General features: G+C 39.8%; 1 protein-coding gene across 1 annotated transcript in view; it reads right to left on the bottom strand.

Moving 5' to 3' along the window:
• The window catches only part of DAAM2 (dishevelled associated activator of morphogenesis 2), a 220,246-nt gene that overhangs the window by 53,421 nt on the left and 147,304 nt on the right, over positions 1 to 19,521 (bottom strand). Inside the window, exons 7-14 of the mRNA XM_058835340.1 lie at positions 16,261 to 16,371; positions 15,104 to 15,207; positions 13,813 to 13,879; positions 12,784 to 12,901; positions 11,148 to 11,286; positions 9,669 to 9,727; positions 9,104 to 9,288; positions 7,872 to 8,189 (exon numbers count right to left, since the gene is read on the bottom strand). Of these exons, the coding sequence (XP_058691323.1) occupies positions 7,872 to 8,189; positions 9,104 to 9,288; positions 9,669 to 9,727; positions 11,148 to 11,286; positions 12,784 to 12,901; positions 13,813 to 13,879; positions 15,104 to 15,207; positions 16,261 to 16,371 (1,101 nt within the window). The remainder of the gene's footprint in view (positions 1 to 7,871; positions 8,190 to 9,103; positions 9,289 to 9,668; positions 9,728 to 11,147; positions 11,287 to 12,783; positions 12,902 to 13,812; positions 13,880 to 15,103; positions 15,208 to 16,260; positions 16,372 to 19,521) is intronic.

Raw genomic sequence — 19,521 nt, 5'->3', positions numbered from 1 at the left:
AGTATTTAGTTAAGAACATCCAATCCCATTTGGATAGATCATTCTCTTCTGCTCACTGGTCAAACTGCTATGGACTACTGCTGTCATTTTAGTGGATACACTTCGTTTCAATAGTCAAAGGAGAAAAAATAGTGTTTGGTTTTGATTTTTACTTTGGGTGTGTTTCTTGGGTTTTTTTGTTGTTTTGTTTTGTTTCTTGGTTTTGGGTTTGTTTTTTTTGTTTTTTGTGGGGTTTTTTGTGTGAAACAGAGAAATTGAGAATTAGAAAAAGATGCTTAACTAAAAGAAGTGTTTGACAAAAACCATACCCTGACAAAATCAAGAAAAAGGTCAGACTGCAAGATAAGATAAAGAGCTGGAATACACAAACAAGATGCAAAGGCACCACAAGATAAACGAGATTCCTTGGACCCTAAGCCAGAAAGAACGAATTTAAAGTCCCAAAAGGTGGCCAAAAGACTGAAAGGGGCATGAAGCTAATTGTAATATGAAGTGAAGACAGGCGGGGTTAAGAAATTAATATGTATTAGGCATATCGCATAAACCTAGTCTGTAAAAGATAAAAAAGGAAAACCAAATCAAAAAGGTGTGCATGCTTTTTAGAGGAGATATCCCCATGCACCTCAGGGCTGAATAAATTCATACCTGCTCTTATAACTACCCTGCTAGTTATAGAGCCCCTTTATTCCGCATATCAGTGTGTTTGTTTGTTTTTAAACATACCATTTTGTATTTTTCATCACAGGAAGCCTCTAATGAAAAGGCACATTCCAGGACTAGCAGACCATATCTTAAGTATTATCTATGATCTCACATTCAAGAGTGTCCATCTGTCTAACACAAAGATTGTGGTCATGCTGAAAGGAGTGTTACCATCAGGAGAAAAAAAGCTTAGGAAAAGCACAGATGCATGACAAACCCCAGATATATTTTTGCAAAATTTTCCAGGTTCTTTTGTAAAGCCTAAAGGGTGTGTAGTTTTCATTATGTCTGCCTGTGAAAGTAGTTTAAGTTATTATTTTATTTTACTTTTAAGTTTTTGAGTCTTTGAAGTCTAATTGTTTCCTATTACATGAACTCCTTTGTCTACATGAGGTCTTTGTTAAGCCAGATAAACAATACCCAGATCCCTGAAACAGCCTAATTCACAGTAACTGGAAATGTTCACAATCCTTGTGATGATACAGTATCCTGAATACTAGGAATTCTAGCTGTTTGGTAGGTAATGAGCATGGAGGGAGACAGGCACAGACTTCTATTTGCTGTCCACCAAACCCAGAAAAAGCAGGCTCCTGTAGTACATGAATCAAGTAATCAGCAGTCATCCTAAACTAAGTAAAGGTTCTGGGTCTCCTGCTGACATTCTCAGAACAGATGTCCTTACTGACAGAGGATACAAAGATCAAACTACCTTCTCCTTCTGACTGACTCTTAAGGTGCATGGTGTTTGTGACAAGCTTTGGGTGCTCTTCATACCACTGACACCACTATTCTTCAGTTAATTTAGTTTAGGAAGTGTATACTTACTGTACTTTATTAACTGCAAAAATAATGAAAATGCTGATTAAAAGAAAAAAGAAATAGACAAAAGGAATTGTAAAAAATGACCTAAGCAAATCCCAGGAGATGAAGAGCCAGCAGAACAGTGATGCAGAAAGAGCCAGGAACCGCAAGCAATAGCAATGAAACCCTCACGCAGGTTTCAGCTCTAAAGTATCTGACTTGAACCTACATGGCAAAGTGTGTTAACACTTCATTATCAGAACTAATTAGGAACAGGCTCTACTTCCCATTCAGAGTCATCAAAAACGAATGAGGGAAATGTGCTAAGCCACAAGACTCAAGGAGCAAGGAAAAAAAACCTGAGGAGGATAAAATGAGGGGGAAATAAAAGTGTGAAGTGTTCTGGAGAAAATTCCTGGCAGGGCAGACGCTGAAGGAAAACCAATACCCTTTCTCCAGAGGCAGCCTGTGAGTGCCTGAAGGTAAGGAGGGGTGTCTGCAGTGCTATTCAGAGTGAGAGCTGTAAAGTGTAAAATGTGACCTCCTGATCAGTATACAAAGATATTTATAGTTTGAACAGTAGAATGTTGTCACCATAAGGTGCCTTCTTTGTTACATACCTCATGTTGTGTCATGTTTGGTAAATACCAATGTTGTGGTGACAGCCTTGTTAATGGCCACCTTGCCTTGTGTATTGTCTCTGCTGCTCCCTGCACCCCCTAATGGCAACCGATGACATCACCCAGTATGTAGATAAGCTGAACTCCCATGGGGGTTAGCACCCAGGGGAAGTGAAATTAACATCTAAAGACCCCTTGAAGCAGCGAGCCATGGCATAAACTTGACTCCAAACTCCATTGAGGAGTAAGGGAGAACACTGAGCAACTTACTGATGTTCTGGACCTCGTCGGCATAACTACACAACACTTGCTATGCATGACTACCCCAGGTTTTCAATGAGCCAGTGTTTTCCCAGGGACTCTCGTGAGGACAGAAGCCCTAGCTCTGCCATGTGGCAGAGTTGATCATCTCCTCCTCTGTGTTGACCATCGGGAGCAGTGGTGGTGTGTGCAGCCCCTTGAGCCCCCTCACCTAGAGCTGACCTCAATAAAAGGCATTAAAAAGCAGCTGGTCTCCTTGTCCGATCTTTCCAAGGCCCTATCCTAGATGGGAGCAGCACCCATCCTGAGCGGGCTCACCAATATCATTGTATCATCCCTTGCAATCCGTGTGGCTCTTCTTTCCATATAGGAAGAACTTGTGACTGTAACATGGCAAACAAGTCTGGGAGGCTCATCTCAGACAAAGCAATAGCAGACAAAATGAATTTTCTTTTTATCCTAGCTCTGAATTCCACTGCCAATCTTAGCCAGAAGCAGCCAGGCAGAGTGATCATTCTCATTCAATTTCCAGGCTAGCTTTGTAAAACATGAATTATAAATCCTGAGGGATATATTTGAACAGCTGAGCAGTTCTCTGAGTGCCTCACTGTTTCAGACTGTCTAATCAAACACTGAAATGGCAGAATATTTCTTGACAGGAGTCCTTCAAGTCATCACTGGGATAGAACCCTAAGGATGTCAAAAAGCTGTATGTTATGTTTGGCAGAGGCTGGATGTGACTCAAGACAGATACTCATGAGTCTTGCCCATCCACCTGTCCAGCTGCAAAAATCTCATGGGAGTGAGGTTTCCTCACAGAAAAAATATCTGACAGAACAGTCTAGTCTGAATGAACTGCAAAGGTGCCAAAACAGGAAGTTCTGGGACTCAGAAAAGGACTGCAGAGAGTAGTTCTCCCCCTACTTTCCCAGGAAAACAACCCAGTGAAAATGATTCCAACTTCAATTCAGATTAATTTTAAGAGCCAGGTTGAATCTGGTCCTGTACAGGATGGTTTGTATGCCAACTGTAGCAGAAAGACAAATTCCAAAGCAGCACCCATTGAAATGGCGTGCATAGACAGAACTTTGACCAACTTTGATCCAATTTTAGGGCTAATACAGTCAAAGAAAAATCAAGGCAGGCAGAGGTATGAACAATCTTTGTTACACCTAACACTTGCAATGGGACTGTCCCTTCTATTTCTACTATAAGCTCTGTCCTTGAAAATTTTCATGTTGCTGCCAGATAACTTCCTAGACTGAACTCTTGATACACAGTTTACACAGTTAGGAATTAACTGGCTGATAGTTCCTTGTCATCAGCCAGAGAAGACAAAGCATTTTAAGAGAAACAGACTTGCATAATGTGGTTGCTGCGAAAAATGATTCCCTCAGAATCATAAAAATATTTATGGTCCCTAAATAACAATTTAAAATAAATTCTTCATTCCTTCTTTTCATTTTTTTTCTTCTCTGCCTTTAGAAAGAAAAAAAAAAGAGACTAAAAAAAAAGAGCAGTCATTTTATCTGTAATGTTTTTCTCCCTATCTTAATTTATTTGTTTATTCATTCATTTATTCATTCTACAAGTCTTCCAAGATTCCTGTGCTTTGGAAAGTCTTGGCCCACTTAGAGAAGCAAGCCTTGTGAACTGTACTTCCCAGCATCCTCTAATGAAATGGTGACACATACTAGGTTAGGAAACATCTTATTATGAGAACAAGTATTGACAAGGCATTTGCTCCATCAAGCTTAGTTTTTCGTATGTTGGATTTAACATTTCATGCACTGTAGCAGTTGCATCATTCCACCTTTATAGTGAAGCCCAATTTGCTGAGAGACCTAACAACATTAGAAAATGACAGTGTTTTGTGGCACTACAAATCATATCAAGCTGTCCTCTGCTACATCTAAAGGATGATTTTATTTACCCTGATAGATAAATAATGATATTCTGGAAGGCATCAAAGTCTATCATGCCTCAGTAAACTCACAGCATGAATAAAAACCTACAGTACTTCCATTTGACCTGCAGGTTCAGAGAAACCGTGGAAACTATGAGTGTTCTGTGAATACTGGAGCAGGCAATCCTGCTTATTAGTAGGTTAATAGTCGTAGGATATTAACCAGAAAAGTGGAAACAACTTAAAAATTTAATTCAGAGTTCCATTATGAATCTGAAAAGAGACATGAACAAAGGACATTTTCCAAACTTTGCTCTTGATATTAGATCCTTTCTGCAGTGTGAGAAAAATCCACTTCAAGCAAAAGCTGTATTTTTTGCCTTTTTTTAAATCAAGACAGCTGTTTTATCTCATTGTAGGCCTAGGCACCGCCATAGCTATTATGAGTAGCTTCACAATGAGATTTTGGAGAACTCTTGAAGAACTTTGAATCTCTAGCAGCAGTCCATCATTTTCATAAACCTCAGTCTACTTTTAGGGAGAAAGTTCCAGACATCAGAATCACTGATAACATTATAGAAATTAGTGTCAAAATTAACATTTTCTGTTTACGTGACTGATTGTTTTGGGGGTTTAGGTTTGGTGGTTTTGATTTGTTTTTATGTGTGCATAAGTATGTGTGTTTTGGGTTTTTAAAAATCACCAATATGGTATGTAGAAGAAATACCTTTCTTATGAAACTATTTCAGTCAGGTCTATTTAGGGCTGACTAAAGAAAGTCTCTCTGACATCACTGATGAGAGCCATTACCAGGACACTTGATGGGAAGCTGCTTCTCAGCCATGAGTTAAGGAAGCAGAGTAGTTGAAGGTTGACTTGATTTATTCTGAGAACTTCAAATCAATATGTTTATATTTATTAAATAGGTAACTATTAATCCATACTTCCACTGTTCTTGAAACCAGTCCATTGCTTGGATTAACCATAGAAGTTTGGTTGACCTTTGGTGCTGTGTAAAACTCAGTGAGAGAGCACTGCTGCCCAAAAACAAAGAAAGGAATCTTTCCAGGATATTACAGTGGTTATATTGCAGTATCTTTTTCTTAAAAACAGAGATTCTTGGCACCAGCACTACTGTAGTGCTGTATGAATGGAATTCACAGACAATGCTACAGTGCTGTATGAATGGAGCTGTAGTGTGGAAGGGCTTCATCAGAACTCAGCCCATCCAGGCATCTAAATGTCTTTGCCACTAATCATTAACTCACATCAAAGTTAGCACAAAGTTCTTAATTCTCAATGGAAATCAGTTGGCTGTTGGAGTTTCCTTGTTAGAAGCACAAATCCTTTCCAGTCAAACCTTTTTTTGAGGTGCCCATGGGAACTGTGGACAATCTGTGATTGTTAACTGCTAAGAGCTTGACTATATTTGATATTTCTAACACCCAACAGCTCAGCTCATTCCTTCCAAAGACAAAATCAGCACTGGAAAAAAAAAGGTGTCATATGAATTGTTCTGGAGAATAGCCTTGATTCCACTACTGAGAATCTGACAAATCCCTCTCAGCCATCCCTGTCCACGCTCCTGTTGGCCTCTGTTGGCTTTCCTTCACATCCTGAGGCAGGCTGCATGGACAGAGAGGAGTTTCCTCTCATGTAGGTTGTCTCAGTCCTGGCATCATCTTCATACTTACCTGAAAAATCTCCTGAGAGAGACTCGGTACTAATTGTTTAGAGAAAGGTGGTCTAAACACTATGCAGAGATACCGAAGAGCTGAATATTTGACCTACTTGCAGCCCTAACTTTATGTACAGCTGTTTCCAACACTGTGTTCCGTCACGTTGCTGTGTTTCATGTATTGTTCCTCAAAATGTTTTTTTGGGGGGAAAGTTGTATTCTTGTGAACTGGAAGTTAAACCCTACCACAGACCACAAAAATACTGTGCACACTTCCAAGCCTCAGTTTCCCAGGCTGAAAAACTTGAGATGTACTGCTCCCAGACAGTGTGTTTATTTTGAGTCCTCACTCATTCCAGTCTGGCTACTCTGACAGTTCAATTCAGGAGAACACCAAAGAAGTGCAGCAAAAGTAACAAAAGGCATGACAAGGCCCATCCAAAACTACTCAGGACTTTGTGCTCAGAGGATTCATATCCATGTGAATAGAAAGATATTGAAGCAGGAAATCTAGGATACCTGAGGAAGATGACCAAAACATATCAGCTTCTCCAGCAGTCAGTCAAAAAAATAATTCCATAACCAAGTGCAACCCAAGTTACAACATGAGCCACCTGCATTGGCACCGCAACCTCTGCCATTTTGCAGAACCATACCAGGTTCAAAATACTAACACTGGCAGACACCCCAAAATGAAAGCCCCACCCTCTTATGCCCCTTTTCCAAACTATTTTGCCCTCCTCAAAACAGTGTCTTTTAGCCATCTCACCACCCAGGTCTTCAATTTTATTAGCACAGCTGCCTTCACTCTTATCCAGGGCAGGAGAAGTCTACAGTTACTGTACACTAAGCAGAAACACCTGTAACTCTCTCATTTTCATATAAATTCATATATATACATATATTAGTTATTACTTCTTTTCTTCAATGCACTAAGTTCCATGTTCTGCAAAGGAAAATAAATCCTTGTCCTTACATTCTCTTCAACACCCCCCATGTGGCCTTGACAGACAAGCACAGATGGTGCAGCAAACATTTCACTTCACTTTATTTTAAAGAAAAGGGGAGAGGGGGAGAGAAAATTCTTTTGGCATTCCAGAGGTCCCTGGACACTCATTCCAAATGCTGGAGTTTGGCCCTGGGTGAGTTTAAGTCTAAAAGAGAACCTGGGTTTCTAGGCAGCAATCCAAACTCAACACAGACACTTTTTTTTCCTAAATCAGTCAAAAAAATTAAGACCTAAAGAGAAGGGGAGGGAAAAGAAGAAGGGAAAAAGAGAGAGAAGGAAGATAGAGAAATGAAGGGGAAGGAGAAACAACCAAAGTAGAAGCAAATGAGTGCAACAGGAAGAATCCAAGTCCCCTGGGTTGTTTTTTTTTTTGGCAACCTGGTGTTTTATCACCAACAGAGTTCTAACCATTCAAGGAGAAAAGCAGCTTCCCTCATGACCATGAACAAACAGTGAGGAGAATCAGGACACCTTTCTCTCCTTAGTGATGGCTCCTGTCGGAATAGAGGTGGCTGGTTTTCCAGGTGGTTCTCACCATGTTTTGCCCACATTGGCTCTGGACATCCTTTTTCCCTGGTGCACAAGTGAGAACTGGCACACCAGTCTGGAGATGTCCAGCTCTCACTTATGTGTTTGGCCCCACTACAGCTTTGCTTAACCAGATCATTTGCATGCCCAGATCTATGCAGCTTAATCTATCCAGCACCTTGCTCATCACAGGGGGTGTGCTGCACTGCTGGAGAACTGGGGAGACTCCCTCAATACAATTAATGACTCCTACTGACCACAGTCCACAGAAAGCTACTTGCTTCTATTCCACTTTGAATTTCATGGCATTAATCAACACTGGAGTATACTCAGAAAATAAATCAATTGAGTAATGCAGTTTCTTACCTCACTCAGCTTAGCCCAGTTGAAGGATTTCAGTGGATGTGAAGGCTGGGGGATAGATTTCTTCTTCAGACTAGGGCCACTGGTGCTGAAGGTGGTTGTTGAAGGGGGTGACATCCCCATGCTGAAGACAGGTGGTGCTCCTGGTGGAGGAGGAGGTCCTCCTGGTGGAGGTGGTGGAGCAGGAGGAGGGGGACAGCTGGAGAAAGGGAGAGGAGGTGGCAGCGATGGCAAATTATCAGACATGTGAGAAGAGGACAAAGCTAATGGGCCACCTGGAGGAGGGGGTGGTGGGGGTGGGAAGGAAATGCTTCCCCCTTGCTGGAAAATAAAAAACACAGAGAAAAAGAAAGCAAGCAGTTTAAAAGGCACAATAACTCCATGTTGCCAGTTGATGTGATTTTATTACGACTCTCAAAATATTTGATGTTTTCTTTAAAGCCTCCTGCACTCAAAGCCATGCAATAAAGGGAGGAATCTTAGATTTCATTTAAGAGAAAGTTTCAAGCCCATGGAATTGTGGAGAAGAGCTTGAAGAAAGGGACCATAAATGGTTCAGAAAAACAGCAACCTAGTAAAAGGAGCCAAAATGTATTAGTTTCTCCTTATGTAAGAAAAAGAAAAGTTCAATCTTACGAACTTTTGAACTCCTGGGTTTAAAAGGTAAGTATTTGAAACACTGAATACCTGTCATTAGGCCTCACTAACACAAAGTGGGAGAGGGGAGGAGGGAATAAATCTGCTTTCTGCAGTGTCTAACTTCTCAGGGCTTGTTCTGGTGAGTTCTGGTGGCTCAGGCACACTGCTGGGATAGAAGGAGCACCAAACAAGAGGGATCATCTGCAAATGTCACTTTTACAGAATTCTGCAGCAGTTCAGATGCTCTTGCAGCATGATAGGAATCCTCTTTCTTATATACTTTTGTATCAGGGAGTTTTCTCTTCATTCCACTGAAATAACAACCAGGGCCACCCCACTCAGCAGTGAAAATTATGGCTGGAGGAGGACACTATGCCTCAGCAGCTCCTGCAAGGAAGGTGTCTGAGAAGGAATGGAGCAGTCCATGCATTAACAATACTATATCAACAGCTAAGAGATTTTGGTCTCAGCTAAAAGCTGAGCAGCTTCTAAGTATTCTCTATTATGACCACAGCTTCATGCATAATATGCTTTTGTTCATCATTCACCAGTTAGCAGCCTTTAAACAAGCATGGGGAAGGCTCCCAGTCTCATACCGAGAACTCATTAAGTTGAGCCACTAGATCATTCATCTGGTCTCGGGTCTGGCGCAGCTCCAAGGATTCCTTTTGCAGTTTGTCCTTCATTTTGTTCAGTGTCTTCATCATTTCATCCTTCTCCCGGGTCTTTGTTTCACATTCCCGCTCCTTCTTCTCTAGCCTGCTCATCAGCTCAGCATGGTCTAGGGGGAACACACAAGTGGGACCGATGAAATAAAGCTCACGAACAGTCCCTGAGGATATGTAGGTTATGCTGAAATAAAGCTGACAATTCTGTCAACTCAAGCAGGGATGTATAATGAGAGCAAGAAAAAGAAAATAGAGTCTGACTGTCCTGACAATGACCCTCAATGATCAAGACAGCAATGCCTAAGTTTCAGTTAGACTGTAAAATCACTTCATGTGACGACTGAAGGAACCTCCATCCTGTGAAACGCATAAACTGTTCACTATGACACAAAACGTCTGAAAAAGGAAAAGTTGTTCCCAGCTCTGCTGCTTGCTGCTCTATGAATGAATTTGGATCAGTTTCTGCCTATGCATACACAGAGGATGCACTCACCTTTCCGGAAGTTCTCTGCCTGATCCCTCCACTGCTTGACCTCATTTTCATTCACTAGCCTGAAAGATGAAATGAGATAGTTTAGACTTTTTCTGAGCTACACAGGTTGAAAGGCACGTGATCATTATGCGTAGTGATCAGCAAAAGGCAACCTGGTGAGTATACAAGTTTCTATAGGATCATATCAGTGGTCCTTCTGGATCCAGATTATGCTCCCCAGCCCACAGCTAATATAAAAATGATGCTTTTTTGCTCAATCTTATAAAAAGGGATAAAGGAATGCTTGGAAAGAAAGTCCTGATACATGCCTGTCTTCAGGTAATGCCCTCAAAGTGCCAGGTCTACTTATTTTGAAAGAGAGAAGTCATCACTACAATAATCACCACTGCTATGGGTTACAGATTACCCCATTCTTAATAGAAGACCAGATTGCCATAATTTTTTTCTGCTTTCTGTGATTCTGTTTTTTCTTTCTTACAAGGAGGAAGAACACTTCTCTATTGGGTAATGTATCAGTAGCAAGGCAATTCTCATATCTCATACAGGTACAGCTATTTCCTATTACTGAAAGAAAATATGCAGAGCATGCTGGGGATTGATTAGATATGCAGAATGAAGAGTAGCTATGAAAGTAGAATGGGAAGATCAAGCATGAAATCCACAATGAAGCCTGGTATCGAACACCACTATATTTTTCCATTACAAGAAATCAGTTTTGATTTTGGCTCATGCCTATAAACAAAAGGAACTGTAAAATTTTTAGTACAGGAGAATTTGGTTCCATATGGGACTTATGTTCTATAAATGTTCTTTTCAGTAGAGAACTTGGAAGGGTAATGGGCCATGAATTACCTGCAGAGGCAGTTGAATGAAATGAAGGATCCAAAAGTTTGGCTAAAAAAGGACTGAGAACAGGGAAGTTGAGAAGAGAGACAGCTCATGTAGCTAGACTTCTCAAATGATGCATCCTATGGGAAAAAATAATGGTAATGCCCTCAACCAAATCTGTGTGTGAGAGCAAACAGACATTTTATGAAGAGGTAAGAGCTTTTGTGTGCCAAGTGGGGACTGCTTTTCCCTATCTGCAATCTTTCTAAACCATGTGCTCATTAGTGAGGAATGGGATCTACACAGAGATGATGACATTATTTTTACTTTTTAGTATCAAGGAAAGCTTTCATGAGCATTATGAATGAAAAAGGCACATGAGGAAGCTTTGTTATAAAATAATGAGCATTTCTGCTGCTTTTCTAACCAGAAACAGAGAAGTCAAATACAAGCACTTTGCTAGAAAATACTGCCAAGCTAAGATGTCATTAGAAGGAAACTACTTAGAAGACTTAACAACTTAACAAGACAATGTGAAGCTGTAAGTTGAAATAAGAAAGTCCTCACATATATTTTATTTCTTAAGCACCTGCATAATGATCATATCCTTATACCTGCATAACAGAAATAAACAATAATAGTGCAGCTTACATTTTAATGATGTTTTTGACACTGAAGTTTTCCAATGGAGCTATATCTGGATCATCTCCTCGTTCATCCTGAAGAACAATTTGTTGGAGTATTCTGTCCAACAGTTGCCACTGCTGGAAGTTTCCTCCATTCCTCTTATCTATATTGAAAAAGACCAACCCATGAGAACTTCCAATTCTATGACAAAATGCACAGACCTGCCAACAAACTGGCATTCGTTCCTCCCCACCTTTTATTTCAATCCTGTGTGTGATGAATTACAGAACACAAAGACTAACTCTGAATAGTTGCTAGCAGATTATTTACAAACACCTGGCATACTGGGACACCACATAACAGGCATGGGCAACTTTGTGTCTGATGTTCACCTTTAGGCTATGTAACCCTTTTGACAGGTTAGCCATATGTTGCACTTTAAATGCCTATAAAAAGGATTCCTTTGTGATAACTAATACTCAGTGTTTTCTGGGGCTTGATGTTGAGGTCACTGTAAAAATAATGAGATGTTCTATCTGCATGCTTGCTTATCTGCAGGTCAGTGAAACTCAACTGGCATGAAAAATTTGTACAAACATGACTGTAAGTGCAGAGATAAAGAACAGAAATTGAACCAAAGGGACTGTTCTCATGGATATCAAAACAGAAGAGCCAGAGCAACATTAAGTCCACCTCAGCTCTTTAAGTTACATAATCTAGATATTTACATTCTTTAAAAGTGCTCCAGTACAATCCTGCCCTGGCCTAACAGGATTTAGTCCTTTGGTGGCAGTCCTGCCACCAAAAATCCCAGTCAATACATAAAGCTCAAGCTCTCTTCTAAAGAGTAATATCAAAGAGGCCACCGAGACAAAGTATTGCTTGAATTTGTGCATGGCAGTACTTGATTCTAATGAGAGCCTGAGAACATACCATGTATCAGATTACTTGCTGAAAAGCACACCACAGTACATCTCCCTCATGTTCCCTTCTCAGTGTGACTGCTTAAATACGGATGAAATTAATGAAAGACCAGACCCTCACTCCTAACAGGATCAAGGTAGGCAGTTCGTTAGTGATCTTGCTGTTACACTCTGGATGCATAACTGAACGATTTTATTGCAGTTAACAAGAAGACTGTTACCACTACCTTTGGAAACAAATTCCAGTATTATTTTTCACTTTGAGTTTGGGAGCTCTCCACTGATGCACTGCCAGATAGCAGCCTGAAGACTTACTGTGGAATTTCCCAGTGGCAGAACAGCTTTCAGTACTGTACTGTTTCACCAGAAAAAATCTTCAGTGCCTTTTTTTAATTATTCAAAATGCTATCTATTTCTGGGAATTCCCTGATCTATAGCACAAAGACTCTTTTTTAAAACTTCTGATTTAAAATCATTAAAAGCTCTGTCAGTGACTAACTGGAATGTCTCAGCTACTCAAATTTATCTGCAAGTGCAGAGAGGTCAAACTGCTGCCCTAAGTATTGCAACAGATATTTTGCTGGGTAGTGTAAGTTACCAAGTTCATTAGCCACAGCCAAGTTCTGAATGGGAGACAAAAGCATTGTGTGCCCTGGTATCTGTGAACTTGTAGCTACACCAAAGCTTCACCGAGTTCTCCACTACCCCTTGCTCTGGAAATCTGTAAATATACTTACATGGCATCTGCAAGCAGTGCTGGAGGATGGATAACAAATAGGGATAGGCATCTGTATGCTTCAGTCTCTTCTTGATCAACTCAAACATCTGAGAGGCACTTTTTGTATCAATGTGGATCTGAAGTGAGAGCAGAGGAAAACCATCCAAACTGAAAGCCTGATTAACTGTGAAAGATCCAATCAATACAAAGACAGGCAAATTTCCAGCAACTGGACCTCTGCAAAGTCTCCTGTCATGTCCGGTTGCAGGTTCCAGGGACAGGCCACATGGGTCTTTGACACCACCATTGTCATCCCCGTCCAGTATGGAAAAGATCCCCAAAGTAAAGGGCTAGTAAGGTGGGACGCATGCAAAGCCACCAAGACCTGTTCTGGAGCAAGCAAAAAATTTGTGTCCTAGAAAATGATGGCACAAATAGTAGAAGCTAAGCAAGAAAGGGTCAGTGGTTTTGTATCAGTGTGCAGCAAGAGCTGTACATGAAGAAAGAGGGGACTAAACCATTCAGGACCCTACAGTTTTTTATTGATGCTAGAGGTTGTCTTTGGTTTATGTTACTCTTTAAAATCCACATATTCTAAAATACTGGTCCTTTCCACAGGCTCTGAGGCAACAGACAGCAGCAGAGTTACATGTAATCTTGGGAAGAATATCAGAAAATTGCCCACACTTCACCCATAGTCCTGCAACGGGGATGTCTGAAACTAGAAGGCATCCAGATCATCAGGACTGAGAACCTGAGAGCACAGCTGAGAACCTCCTTCACTCCTGAATATTCAGGCAAAGAAAAAATAGAAGTTTTTATCAAAAATACTTATCAGAAGCCATTTGTGTGACCACTGTTTTCATTGTTCACACATCATAAACCTCCTGCTTGCTAAATGAGAAACAGTGAAAACAAGAGCATCAGCCACTCTCAGCACCAAAGTCAAAGATTAATTTTAGGGAGCACCGAAGAAAGGTGCACCAAGCATCCCAAATAGATGCAAGTACAGCTTTGGCAAGTTCAGGTACCCTGAAGAATAACTTACCAGGTCAAACTGCTTGGCAAACTCCAGGTCATCTTCATTTCTGACCATCTCAAAGAAATCTAAATGTCTTAGAGGAAACAGAAAAACAAAACATCTGCAATGTTCATGGCATGATTCAGACTTAAACTAAGTCTGTCACAAGAGGAGTAGCAATACCTCAGTTCAGCTGGAACATGTGGATATTGGCAAGCCTTTCTTACATGAAGTGCTATCACAGGTATGCAATACAAGGAGATCAGTGACAGGCCAAAAGGAAAGGCTGGTAGAGGTGTATACACTCTGTAACTCCTGCACTAAGTCACTGTGTTGAGGTAAGGTGCAAAAAATAAACATAAAATAGGAAAGAGATATTCTGTTTTTGACAAATGCATTGCCTGCAGTGATAATACATTTCTAAAAACTCCACACCATGCTTTCTAGCCAGCTATTGGATCATTAATAATTTGTTTCCTTTGAACAGTGGATCAGAAATACAGTCAGTGGACCGGTTTTCACAGGTCTCTAGATATGCCTATTAATAAGCACAACAGCATGACTATGTTTGGATCTGGGTGACCTGGGTGAGTGACACATTTGACCATCTGGACTTGTCTTACACAGAGACTGGAACACAGCAGATGATGTGGAGAAAGGCTGTAGTACATTCCCCTGTACAGACCTGGTACAAGAGTCTATGCTATGTAATCCAGGCATCTGAGATCCTCTCAAACCTTTGTTATTCTCCTGACTAACTTGTAAAATCCAAAAGTGCCCTAAGTCCCTCCTAAACACTCCTGGTTGCTGTCCAAAGGAATACAGATTACCCATTAGATTCTCTTATTCTTGCTTATAATGTTGCAGATGTAATGTATCATTCCTGGTTCTAGCTCTGCAGCAAACCGTAGACATACAATTTGGAAACTCGAACCTGCACTAAGGCCACAGATACTCAGTCACAATGAAGTCAATGAACTAACTACTGGCTTCCCTCCTTCCTCCCAGGACAGGCTTTTGTTCCAGTTTTGCTTCAAGAGAAAACAATTAGAATATTTTTTGTATTTTTCATTCTGACTGCCATCCCCAGCTGAGAAGAAAAGCAATTCAGGAACTCCTTTGCAACAGCCTCTGCCAATTTAGTACGTATGTTTCCTACTTCATCTGCTGATGTTAATTTTAGGATAAATACTTTTTTTCTTTTTTTTTTGGTGTTTTTAGGGAGTCAGTTTCAAGAAGAGACAGACACAGCTGTCTCAAATAGAGAAGAGTTTCTAAGAAGTTTTTCTGTTCATCAGTAGCTCTTCTCAGAAATTACCTGTCCAGTGTAGCATTCTCGTGTCCTCTGAGCTTGTCAATGATGGGCTGAATTCCTAGCATTAGAAACTCGTATCGGAGATGCAATCGGAACTCCAAATTGTCCTTAAAAAATGGGGGAAAACCAAGTTATTTGTTTTCAAGAGCTGTCAATCATTTAAAAAAAATTACTTAAAACTTCAGTTCTTCCCTTTTTAATAGTCTCTATCCTGTCACCAAATTTACAGGATTAATAATTCCAGTAAAGTAAGTAAAAAAGGAATTAATGCCTTTGCCTCCATTTCACGTAAAAGTACAACTATGTACTATGATTTTTGCATATGCAGTCATAAGGACAGCACACTCCATGTTGTTCCATAAGGAACAGAAGCTACTGGCTAGTAGCTGTTTTTCTGCTAGTCCATTAGAGGTTCCCCTCCTAGTTACAGATGAACAGCACTGCAGTCTTCCTCCTATTTTTTCAGTTTATTTGTCATAAAACCACATACATAAAATCACGTATTCTGACAAACAAAACATTCTGACAGCTATTCAGTGGGATAATACAGGATTCCCAGAGAGACAAATACATTATTATCTAGTCCTCATGAGCTTAATGTCTTTTGTGGTTTAACCAAAAAAAAGAAAAAAAAAGCCAATGTCACAAAAGTAACACTTTTAACGAAATAAATTAAACTATCTTTCAGAGTCAAAAGGGAGTCTTGTTAATAAAACAACTGGGCTTTTTTCTGAAATGTTTCCCTTTGATATTTTAAAATTAAAATGCTTTGACTTTCACTTTGAGTCAAAACAACACTTCGAAACGTTTCTGAAGGTAAACAAAAATATTTTCTAAAAAAGCTGGAATAAAAAGGTAAATGATTTGCAGTTCTTAAAACAAACCAACAAAAAACCCACTACCAGAAAACAGAAAACCAACCAACCAACCAACCAACCACCCAGTGTAATCACTTCAGTGTAAGTAGTCTATGTTATATTAAAGAAGCTCGAAATGAAATAATTGGAAAACATTATAAGACTGATCTTAACAATTAAACATTATTTTCCACAAAATATATCCACTCATTACCACAAGATTTGTGATTTAATCTACTAACTATTTCCAAAGTAAACTAATTTTAAACATTACATTTTAGAAGGAATTTCCAGGGCACTCACCTCACCAGCACCTGCATTCAGGACAGCATTGATGAAGGACATGATGGCTGTTTTGAGGTTTACTTCATCTTGGTATCGCCCCATGCTTCGGTCTAGCTCATTTAACAATGACTGAAACAGAACAGCAAGCTGGGTTAGAGGACATAATCTAATTTCTTGCAGGATAGATTGCACTTCTATATACAGGGATAGATAACTGTAAAGAGAAGCTGTCTTTTGAAGAATAAAGCCTATGCCCGAATTATGCAGACTGAACTGAAAGATTTATCCTCATTCCTTCACTTACCACCCTTTAACATGAAGCAGACAATTATTACCTCTTGGTAAGCACCTTTTAGGGATTTTCAAATAACAGGAATATCCCATGTGCAAATAACTCCAAAGCTCGAAGTTGAATTACACATCTACACTGGAGGTACAGTTAAACTCCAATTTCCATGTTACAGACTCATGGAATGGTTTGGGTTAAAAATTACATTTAAAGATCATTTAGTTCTGACCCCTATGCTATGGGCAGGAACATCCTTCTGCCAGACCAGGCTCCTCAAAGCCCCATCCAGCCTGGCCTTGAACACCTTCAGGGATGAGGCATCTATAACAACTCCAGCCAACCTGTTCCAGTGCCTTTCCACCCTCATGATAAAAAAACCTTTCTTTCATCCATTCTATATCTAGCGCCTCTTATAGTTTAAACTCTTTAGCCCTTGTCCTGTCACCACAGTCCCTGGTAAAATACCTTTCTCCATCTTGCTTATAAGCTGTTTACTGAAAGGCTGCTGGAAGTAGTCCCCAGAGGCTGCACGTCTCCCTGTTAACCAACCCACAGCACGTATTCAGCACAGGAATGCTTTAGGTCTAATTTCTGCACACATATTGATATTTTACCATAATCTTGTGAACATCAGGAGACAAAGGAGAAAAAGAGTAGACAAATAACATTGGTGGCCTTAGCCTTTTTAAGGATTAGTTCCACTTGAGTATTTACCAAAAAGGTTATATGCAAAAACTGGTTAGTCATGAAAGCAGCTCTACTTTTATCTTTGTGCTGATCACCATTAATATTATCTTCAGGTTCTTCTCTCATCAGCTCATAATTACAAGGATGATTTTCCTTACTGAAAGAGTAACAAATTGCACTTGAAATCTGCCAGTTAAGCTGTATGAGTCTCACTTCAGCATTAATAATAAATGCCTCACACTCATATATTTGTTTTGCTGTTGCACTAAAAAAAGAGAGAATTCTTTTTAGTCTCCCCAAGAAGTTTTGACCATAAAGGGATAATGAAGACAAAAATAACTTTTTAGTGTTTGGCTCAGCAGACCATCTAAACAACATTTTGAAGCTATGATGCTGAGTAAGGAAATTCATTTTCTTCTAGTCAATTTTTTGTCCCTGTTTACTGAAAGTGTTCATTTATAGCAAAATCTTTCCTCCACTAGTCACCATAGGTCTATCTTATTTCCTGTAGAAAGCCACAGAATTATGTCTCAAGAAACAGGAGGAATATCCTCCTGTGCACTCTACAGGGGAAAGAATAACCTACTGGCTTCATGCTTATTTTTGTGCAAAAATATTTTGACCTATCATACACTGCTACTGAGAGCTGTTTTTATGTCTGAGCACACTATATTCATTATCAAACAAGCTCAATTTCATAAACTCCTTTCTCTTGCTGCTTCTAAATTTCACATCTGGAATTTTCAAATTTCCCTACTCCAGGCATTTGAGCTCCAATCTCACTGAACACTCCAGTAACTGTGTTACGACCAAATAATATTTTGCTAGAAATGGAAATGAGTCTTACATAAAAGCACATGTAATTCTCTACTGAGCCAGACTAGTGGTCAGTTCAATCCAGCATCCTATCTCTAACAGTGACAATCAGAAACTATCTGAGAAGTCTTTAAATTCACCAACAAAACCAACTGTTCAACTTGACAAACAGTAGAAGTGAAATAAATGAGAGAATTTTATTCTCTAACTGCCAGATTTGACACTAAAATCCAAAACACACGTGCCATCTTGGAATAATTGAATTAGCCATCACTACTGAAGCAGCAAAACCAAAGGCAGTTTTGCTGGTTTTCTTCACAGATTTTATTCCTATCATATTTTCTCACAGACTTTTAGGAATGTGCTAGAATCTATGAAACAGCATATCAGGTACAGCATCCAGACAGGTTGAAGGATGATAACTGAAGTTTTCTATCCTCCATTTCAGAACACTGAACTAGGAGCAGAATGGAAATGGGAGGCAAACCAAATTCAGAACAAGAAAACCCACAAGTCTTGTGTTGCACTAATCCAGTTGAAGAGCAGCACATCTTCATGTAATTGTTCAGCTTGACAAGGAAACACTGTAAATTCTTGGAATTCCTAAACATCAGTCTACACCCACATACTTTGGTGAACTCCAGTATCTCCAACTCTTTGCAAATGGCTGAGGTTCAAACCTTCACTTGAACATTTCCTGAGAAAAAGATTTCACCACACCTCTTGGCAGCCAGTTCTTTGGCCCAATTGATGTCATAAAGGTTTTTCCTACTATTTAAGCAAAACTTTCCTCACTTAATCCCATTATTCCTCATCACTGACAACCAGTAGAATTTCATTCAATCTGCAGCAAAACTCAAAAGGCTTTGGTTGAGCCCTAAAGGGAAGAAGAAAATCAAGGATGAATACAGCCGTTTAATTTGTTCCTTTTAGATCCTCTACTACAATTCCAAATTGATCAGATTTCTTCTTACAAATTACAAATGGTCTGCACTGACAGTGTTTACTGGCAGTGACAAACCAAGCAAGGGGGCTCTGGAAGGAATGCTCCTGGTGTCCACCTTTGCAACTGACAATATCAAACTTTATTTATTCACCTCAAGCTTCAAACTTCTAGCAGCATTAAGGAGGGAAACAAGAGTTTTCTGACTAAAGCAGCCCAGTTAATATTTCCATTGGCAAGTGAAATCATCTTCTTTCAGACAGTATCTAACACCTAGATTCTCTCAAGACTAAAAGGAAAATTCTTTCTCCCCACAGGGATCCACAGCTAGACTAGTGTTTTAAATAGCAAGTTATGCTGGAAGAGAACTGGAACATCATGATAAACTTTTTTGGCCAATAGAGCATTATCACTTTTCAATGTTAGTTTTGTCTCAAAATATGGCATGTTAAAAAGTATAATGTGCTACAATGTCATGACACAGAGAAAAGGAGGGGAAGCAGCAAGCATAAGAATAATCAGAAAGGCAACACCTTAGGGGAGA

Source organism: Poecile atricapillus, chromosome 3, assembly GCF_030490865.1.
Source record: "Poecile atricapillus isolate bPoeAtr1 chromosome 3, bPoeAtr1.hap1, whole genome shotgun sequence".
Taxonomy (NCBI): Eukaryota; Metazoa; Chordata; class Aves; order Passeriformes; family Paridae; genus Poecile; species Poecile atricapillus.
The sequence above is the reverse complement of the archived record's forward strand: the minus strand, read 5'-3'. Positions and strand labels throughout refer to the sequence as shown.